Source organism: Somniosus microcephalus, chromosome 8 (assembly GCF_052327205.1).
Source record: "Somniosus microcephalus isolate GS21.2 chromosome 8, FLI_Smic_1.0, whole genome shotgun sequence".
NCBI lineage: Eukaryota > Metazoa > Chordata > Chondrichthyes > Squaliformes > Somniosidae > Somniosus > Somniosus microcephalus.
In genome coordinates, this window is record NC_140994.1 from 226,476,091 (window position 1) to 226,485,194 (window position 9,104).

Below are 9,104 nucleotides of genomic sequence, written 5' to 3' on the forward strand. Positions count from 1 at the left end.
TTTCTAAAGTAATTATAAATAGTTACCAAATCTTACAATGATAGCTTTAAAGTGGCAGCTTCATCGTGAATTGTTTAACAAACCTTTTCTGGTTTACTTGCAAATGCCCTGCAATGCCGCAAAGCTTGTCCCATCTGGATAGATAAACTCTTGTTGAGCAATTTTTTTAAAGTCCGATTGCACGTTTCCGTAAGAAAAATATATTAATTTCATACGATATGCCCTTTCGACAAACTACCAAAACGACCACAGCATTCTTGCGTGCCTTACAAGGACCTGTTGTCTTTTTCCTGATTCTTCTTTATTCATGGTCTTAATAAGGTCGTTGCACCTGAACCCTATCGAGCCTCTTTATAAGGGTCATGGACCATGGAGCTTTAATTCTATTGAGCTGAGTGTCTTTTGTCGAGTGTGTTGGGTTAGTGTTTGTTCGAAGAACTATGTGTGTTGTGAAAGGTGTTGTTCTTTGCCTTCGCTGCAGTATTTTGCTAGCGTTGTTGAGCAGTTCCATCTCTCCCACCACTCCAATCAGCTCTAGTGGCCAGGAGGGAACCCAAAATCCGGAGGATTATATTCTGGTTCCTCTCCTAAAAGTGTTAATGGACACGAATGGCTGGGACTTCCCGGTTCCTACAAAACCCGATGCAAAGTATCTAAGGTATATGAAAAGATTCTACACTCTGTCGACTACGCCGGACGGAATCCCCAAAAGACCGACTAATCACCGCTATAATACTGTGAGGTTATTAACGCCGCGGGCTGAATCCCGTGATACGGAAGGTACGGTCCGATTTGAATGTAGACTCTTGTGTGTCAAACGATATATTTTACATATTGGAAGCGTCCCTCTTCCAAAGTCGCCTTGTTTACAACTTGCTGGCTTTTTAAATTACAAACCTGTTGCCATTCGCAGATCGCGTGTGCTGCATCACGTGTTGTGTATTTGCCATTTTTCTATCATGCAGGAAATCTGGAAATACTCAACGGGTCAGGTAGTATCTATGGAGAAAAGGCCACAGGCCTGACACGTTAACCCTGTTTCTCTCCTACAGATGCTGCCTGACCTGAGTATTTCCATTTTCTGTTCTAATTGTCATTTTCTATGATGCGCCTTTGCCGATTTCCCCCTTCCTGTGGCTGTCACTTGCACTGACTGGGGTGGGGGAATCTAATAGCGCAGTTTTGGTAGTATTGTAAAATGCACCAACCGGATTTCTCTCTCTCGTGCGAGGTCATAAGATATTAAATTTAAGGTGCAAAGGATATTTGATAAAGCTTTAGTACCGAATGTCATTAGTTTTACAATGTATGGCTTGATTCTTGTCCAATATTGACACCTGCCAATGTGAGTTATACCTGGTAACATATCTTTTTTTTCTCTTTAGTATTTGAGCAGGATGTTGTCTATGGCTTGGGTCCTGTTACTTTTCGTGAGCAATTACTGCGATCTGTGCTCCTGTACTCTGTCGATAAATCGGCCTACTTTCCTATATTGTGCCACTGCAACCTCACGGTCCAAGACCCCGACCCGCTTTCGGACCAGATGTGCTGCAATGATCTCCGTTCACACCACTTCCGCGTGCGGTTTGAGCGCAGGAAGAAGCACAAGTGGGCGGAAGTGGACCTGGCCTCTTTCCTCCAGCCGTTCGTCGGGCCCCGGCGGGGCGACCTCCACCTGGTGTTCCGCTACATGTGCGCCAGAGCGGGCCAGCCAGGCGCAAACCGCACCGGCAGCGCGCTGAAACCGACCCTGGCGGCGCCCTCCCTGCTCTTGTTCCTCAACGACACGCGGGAACAGGCTCACCAGAGCGGGCTCTCTGCTCAGCTGGGCCGGGCAGGCAGACCGAGGAAAAGTCTCTTCGCCGGGAAGCGTGCTGGCGCCGCGGCCTTGCGCTCTGGCCGCCGGCGCAGAGGTCCGACAGACGATGGGCTGGGCAACGCGCCGGCCGGCTCCCCTGACTCGCCGAAAGCTCGCCGCCACCCCCGCTTTCAGTACCCCGATCACGAATGCCAGCTTCACGACTTCCGACTGTCTTTCAGCCAGCTGCGGTGGGACCGCTGGATCATCGCTCCCCACAACTACAATCCTCGCTACTGCAAGGGCAGCTGCCCCCGGGCGCTGAGCCATCGCTACGGCTCCCCCGTCCACACCTTGATCCAGAACATCCTGTACGAGAAGGTGGACTCGTCAATTCCTCGCCCTTCCTGCGTCCCTTCGCAATATAATCCATTGAGTGTGCTAACTCTGGAAAACGATGGCTCCATCGCTTACAAAGAGTATGATCATATGATCGCCACGACATGTACCTGCCGCTAGTGGATGAGGAGGATGATTGTCTTGCGATTTCTGAACATCTGCAGTCCGTGATCAGTCGGAATGGGAAATATTGCTTGAAAAGCCAAGAAAATCGCCATGTGTACATAGACTTTTTTATTTTTATTTATTTCTCTGCTATTTAATCGTTGAATTCTAGTTCTAAATACCCAGGAGGGTGCGTGGCTGGCTACTGTTGTACACGTGTGACTGTGACTTCGGATTTATCAAGCTTGAGTTTTTTGTTTTGCTAAATGTGCTCTCGGTAGTTCTGTCTGAGTAATTGATCTCGTGGTTTTTTTAATGTTTGAAGCTGAGTGTTTAAATGTAGAGGCAATGACTGTGCTAAATGACGCTTTTCTTGGCCGTACAGGCACAGAGTTTTGTACACCAGGACCACGAGTACTGCCTTCACCTGTCCCTACCCTCTCCAAATAAGTAACTTTTATACAAACGTTTGGTGCTGTAGGTAGCTAATTTTATTCTGACGGGCTACCAATATTTATTCAGAATAGATAAATTCATTAAATATAAATCCAAGTAATGAACTAAGTTTTCACAAACTGCACCACGGCCAGCAGTGAAGTGAGATGTTTCCACACTTGGGCTGCTGGATTCCAGTCAGCAACTGAGAATGGAGTGACTTGTGGGGAAATTCTTACATTGCTGCTGATGGTGGTTTAAACTGAAAAGATGTAACTTTTAAAACTCTGTTTTTAAGGACACATTGAGTGTGAGAATGAGAACTCGTCTGCACAATTCTGAGATGTGTGGTATAAAAACCCTGGTGGTATCTGGTGAAGTTTATACTTTATAGTGTATGAAATCTTTGAACAAACTAATGCAGGCCCTGCTTGGCGGGCAAAGATAAATAACCATTGCAAATGATTTGAGTCTTGGATTTTTGTGCCTTTCTTTAGTTTGTGGTGGGAACTGGGTATACTGTTGTAGAAAGTTGTAAAGTTTCATGAGAAATTGATGTGACGTTTTACAAAGGCAATATGGTAAGTATTTCCTGATGCCTTTCAAACTCTTGGCTGGAATTTTACTGGCGCTCAGTGCGGGTTTGGAGGCGGGTCCGCTGTCAAAGATTGACAGCGGGTCGGTATCCTGTCAACCTGCCTGCCAGTTTCCCAAGTGTTCATTCCTGAACAGACTGGACACCAAGCAACTAATCAGCCGATTTAGATAAGTTAAAAGGTAGTTGAGCAGGATTTTATCATGTAGGTACTAACTTTTGAGTTTCCCAGCACGTGGGGTTCACGTAAGTAGGTCGGGTAGAACAAAACCTGCTGGAAACACTCGGCAGGTGTGGAGAGAGAAACAGTTAAAGTTTCAGGTCGGTGACCCTTGGTCGGTGTTGTCAGTATGGAATGATTTACTAACCTGACGGCTGCAAATGTTCTATGAAAGCTCCCATTTCATAGGTCGTCCCTTTCCAAGGTTAGAAGCTGTTGCTTACTGCATTTGGAAGACACCACTTTATGCAGGTTGCAAGTGTTTTGAGCAAACTATCCAGTGTCGCCTCACTGGAAAAATCTCTCGCCATTGACCGTTCACTTCTAGCTTCTAAATCTCACCTGCTCTCTATTGCATCAGTGCTCTTGAAAAAGTCTCACCTTGGTCCTCAGAATCCCAACACGATCAGCCCAACACCAGCATCACCAGGCACATCAGCAGCACAAATATCCCCACCAACTGTATCTGCAATTAACTGATGCAACACAGGGCATCACCTGTGCACATTGCTGCCCAGGATGCCAGTGATTTCCTCTCCATAACAAATAGGAGTAGGCCATATGGCCCCTCAAGTCTGCTCTGCCATTAGATCATGGCTGATCATCGACCTCCACTCCACTTTCCTACATGATGATCCCCCCCCACAGCCCTAGATTCCCCATGAGTCCAAAAATCTATCTCCGCCTTGAATATGCTCAACGACTCAGCATTTACAGCCCTCTGGGGGCAGAGAATTCCAAAGATTCACAACCCTCATGAAGAAATTTCTCCATCTGTCTTAAATGGCCTACCCCTTATCCTGAGACTATGCCCCCTAGTTCGAGACACTACAGCCAGTGGAAACCACCTCTGCATCTACCCAGTCAATCCCCTTCAGAATCTTGTATGTTTCAATAAGATCACCTTGCATTCTAACTCGAGAGTATGTAGGTCCATTCTACATGATCTCTCATCATGGGACAGCCCCCTCCTCCCAGGAATCAATCTAGTGAACCTTTTGTTGCACTGCCTCCAAGGCAAGTATATCCTTCCTTAGATAAGGAGACCAAAACACTGCACAGTACTCCAGGTGTGGTCTCACCAAGGCCCTGTACAATTGTAGCAAGACTTCCTTACCCTTATTAATACTCCAACCCCCTTGTATTAAAGGCCAACATGCCATTTGCCTTCCTTATTACTTGCTGTACGTGCATGCTAACTTTGTTTCTTGCACGAGGACACCCAAATCTCTCTGAACACCAACATTTGAAAGTTTCTCACCATTTATTTATTTATATATATGTTCTTCCAACCAAAGTGAATAACCTCACATTATAGTCCATCTGCCACCTTACTGCCCACTCACTTAAGTCTATCGATATCCCTTTGCGGACTGTGTTCTCCTCACAGCTTACTGTCCCACCTAGCTTTGTATCATCGGCAAACTTGGATACATTACACTCGGTCCCATCAGCCATGTCATTAATATAGATTGTAAATAGCGGAGGCCCCACCACTGATCCTTGCGGTACCCCACTAGTTACAGCCTGCTAACCTGAGAGATTAATTTACCCCTACTCTGTTCTCTGTCCATTAACCAATCCTCGATCCAGGTTACTACATTACCCCGCAACCCCATGAACCCTAATCTTGTGTAATAATCTCAAGGTGCCTTATCAAATGCCTTTTGGAAATCCAAATATACTACATCCATTTGTTCCCCTTTATCTACCCTGCTAGTTACATCCTCAGAACAATAGCGTAGTGGTAATGTCACTGGGCTAGTAATCCAGAGGCTTGGACTAATGATCCAAAGAGGAGTTCAAATCCCACCATGGCAGCTGGGGAATTTAAATTCAGTTAATTAAATAAAGCTGGTATCAGTAATGGTAACCATGAAATTATCATTGTTTTAAAAATCCATCTGGTTCACTAATGTCTTTTTTAGGGAAGGAAATCTGCTGTCCTTACCAGGCCTATATTTGACTCCAGACCCACAGCAATGTTGTTGATTCTTAATTGCCCTCTGAAATGACCTAGCAAGTCTCAATTGTAACAGCTATGAAACCAGATGGACCACCTGGCATCAACCTTTGCACTGGCATACCCAACCGTCACCCTGCACAACCCAGTCACCCTGCAAAGTTCTCCTCGCCAACATCTGGGGATTTGTGCCAAAATTGGGAGAGCTGTCCCACAGACTAGTCAAGCAATAGCCTGACTATCATAATCACAATCCTACCTTTCAGCCAATACCCAAACTCCTCCATCCCTGGGTATGTCCTGTCCCACCAGGGGTGATGGCACAGTGGTATACAGTCAGGAAGGAGTGGCCTGTGCTGTTCTAAGGTTTTTTTTTTAAATTTGCTTATGGGATCTGGGCATTGCTGGCAAGCCGCATTTATTGCCCATCCCTAGTTGCCCTCGAAGGTGTTGGTGAGCTGCCGCCTTAAACAGCTGCAGTCTGTGTGGTGATGGTACTCCCACAGTGCTGTTCAGTAGAGTTCCAGGATTTTGACCCAGCGATGGTGAAGGATCGGCGATATACTTCTAAGTCAGGATGATGTGTGACTTGGAGGGGAACTTCGAGGTGGTGGTGTTCCCATGCGCCTGCAGAAACTCTTACAATCGGCTTTTATATTTCTTGCTAGTTTTTTCTCATTCTACTTTTTTCCCTTTATCAATTTTTGGTCAACCTTTGCTGGTTTCTGAAACTCTCCCAACCCTCAGGCTTATTATTCTTTGCAACATTATAAGCTGCTTCTTTCAATCTAATGAGTTCCTTAACTTCATTAGTTAGCCACGGTTGGATCTCTTCCTGTGGAGTTTTTGTTTCTCAATGGAATTTTTTTGTTGAGAATTGAGACTTCTTTAAATGCTAGCCACTGTTTATCTACCACGATACCTTTTTTTCCAATCTGCCTTAGCCAACTCACTTCTCATACCTATGTAATTGGCTTTATTTAAGACCCTAGTTTTGGACTTGGGCAAGTCACTCTCTCTCAGAATTTCACATTAATTTTAATTTATCATATGATCGCTGCCCCAGAGGATCCTTTTACTATGAGATTGCTAATCAACCCTGTCTCATTACACAATACAAGATCTAAAATAGCCTGCTTCCCTGGTTGGTTCCATGACTTATTGTTCTAGGAAACTGTCCCAAATGCACTCCATGAACTCGTCCTTCAGACTACCTTTGCCAATTTGATTTGTCCAGTCTATTAAAGTCCCCCAAGATTATTGCATTACCTTTGTTGCAATCTCCTACTATTTCTTGATTCATATTCTGTCCAATGGTATAGCTACTGTTAGGGGGGCCTATATACTACTCCTACCAGTGTTTTCTTCCCCTTGTTATTCCTTATCTCCACCAATACTGATTCTACTTCCTGATCTTCCGAGCCGAGATCCTTTCTCGCAACTGTCCTTATGTCATCCTTTATCAGGGCTACACCCCCTCCTTTACCATTCTGCCTGTCTTTTTGAAATGTCAAGTACCCTGGAACATTTAGTTCCCAACCTTATGTCCAGATTGACTTCATTTAACACTGTACACCCTGGCTGCCACATGATGCACCAGGTTGGCACCACCCAACACCAGAAAGCATCCCTACAATGTCCAAGCTATTTCTCATCACCATTTGGTGGGGTGGGTGCAGCTGTGCCATGTTTGTAGCACCTCAATGCTGTAGAACACTGACCACACAACTGTCACTCAATTTAGACATGGCCCCTTTTAAGGAAACCGGCTGACGCATCATCAGACCTGTTTCCTTTTAATTGGCTGGGAACCTCGCTGGATGGGCTTAACAAACCCACTCAACGTAAAATCACTTGGAGAGCGCGGGCTGGGACCGTGCTACTGACCCCAGACCCACCTCGGTTGGCGAAATCGCAGCCGACATCTCGGTCCAGCCAAGAATGCCACTTGCATCTTCCACCACTGGCAAAGTGGTTCTATATCCAGTTACTAGCTGTCTATCCCTCCAGTCCAGAGGGAGAAAGGCTTCCTGTTAAAGCTGACGCCCAGCTCTACCTGCACCTTGTTTGACCCCTCCACTGCCTGAGTTGTCACATTGCTTGTCTGCCATCCAGTAGATCTCTCTCTCCCCTGCCAAAATGAGGCTGAACAAGACTGTTTGCAACCTCTGCATCCTGTTTGACCCAGACAATCTGACCCCCAAATTCCTCCATCACCAAGACCAATTACTTCCACCTCCATAATATTGCCTGTCTTTGCCCCTGCCTCAGCCCATTGGTTGCTTGACGCCTTCACCCATGGCTTTATTGCCTCCAGATGTGATCCAGATGCCTTCTGCCATCTGTGCAAGCTGAAGCTTACGAAGTCCTGTTCACCCCATCAACCCTGTGTTTGGTGACTTACATTGGCTCTGGACACCTCATTTAAAATGCTTGTCCCGGTGTTCAATTCCCTCCATAGCCTCGCCTCTCCCTATCTCTAACCTCCTCCAGCCCTACAACTCTCAGATTTCTGGCTTCTTGCACATCTGCATCTCTTATTTCCATTACCCCAACCATTGGCAGCTGCCTAGGCCATAAGTTCTGGCATTCCCTCCCTAATCCTTTGTTAAGGCACTCCTTAAAACCTACAGCTTTGACCAAGCTTTTGGTCACCTGTCCCAATATTTCCTTGTGGTGCAGTGTTGAATTTTGCATAGCATTCCTGTGAAGTGCCTTGGGACACTTGGGCAACCTGGTCTCAAATGGTTGATGTCTAGACCCTGGCCTCCTAGCAAAAACCCAAGGTTAAGACTAGTTACTAGCTCCCTGCAAAGCTTACCATTCTTACACACACAAAAGATCAATGAAGAGCCAGCAGCACCCCATTGTTACTGCAATGTTGTCAGTCTGGAGAGTGTTTATGCCTCCCTGAAGAATACAATGGGTCCATCAGCCACCTTCTCAATCTAGCACAATGGTGAGCTCCCAAGAAGACTTGCCTTGGGCATTTTCAGTGCCTGCCACAAAGTTGTCATCTGCTGAAGCCAACCCGTCCAAGGGCCAGATTGTGTCCTTCACGAGTTAGCTGACAAATTCTTTCTCCCCCCCCCCCCCCCCCCCAAACCAACACTTTCCTAGTAAGACCAATACTGTTCTCTCCAGAACCCTGCAATACATATACTCCAATACTGTTCTCTCCAGAACCCTGTAATACATATACTCCACAGGGATCCAATCCTCCATAAACACCCCTGCCCCCACCACCTCTCAAACACATTCCAGTAAGCACATATACACCATGCTCACTAGCATGATCGGACAGAAAAATCTGAGCAGTTTGCAAACAAGCCCATTGAGAAAGGATAAGTGGTGCGAAACATGGATACAGATCTTCAATATCAACACTTGCAACAAAACTCAAGATCATGTGTGCTTCCCACTGGAGAGTGGGGGGGATCTCTGCCACAACCATGCTACTACAACAAACAACTTGCATTTATGTAGTGACTTTAATGTAGTAAAATATGCCAAGGCTTCACGGCGTTCTCAAACAAACTTTGACATCGAGCCACAAAAGATATTCGGACCGATGACCAAAAGCCTTAGA

The 9,104-nt window shown here is 46.0% G+C and overlaps 1 protein-coding gene across 1 annotated transcript; it reads left to right on the top strand.

Moving 5' to 3' along the window:
• The first annotated feature begins 367 nt into the window (after window positions 1–367).
• On the top strand, window positions 368–3,202 carry gdf9 (growth differentiation factor 9). The gene is made up of 2 exons (XM_085995754.1): window positions 368–780; window positions 1,386–3,202. Exons 1-2 carry the CDS (start codon window positions 441–443, stop codon window positions 2,315–2,317), a joined length of 1,272 nt encoding a protein of 423 aa, XP_085851880.1. The 5' UTR covers window positions 368–440; the 3' UTR covers window positions 2,318–3,202.
• Window positions 3,203–9,104: the final 5,902 nt, after the last annotated feature.

What these genes read in the sequence shown, in the direction of transcription:
- gdf9 (XM_085995754.1), top strand. Translation starts at nt 441, where the DNA reads ATGTGTGTTGTGAAAGGTGTTGTTCTTTGCCTTCGCTGCAGTATTTTG. An exon ending in TGAATCCCGTGATACGGAAG is followed by an intron (nt 781 to 1,385) that starts GTACGGTCCGAT and finishes TTTTCTCTTTAG; the next exon opens with TATTTGAGCAGGATGTTGTC.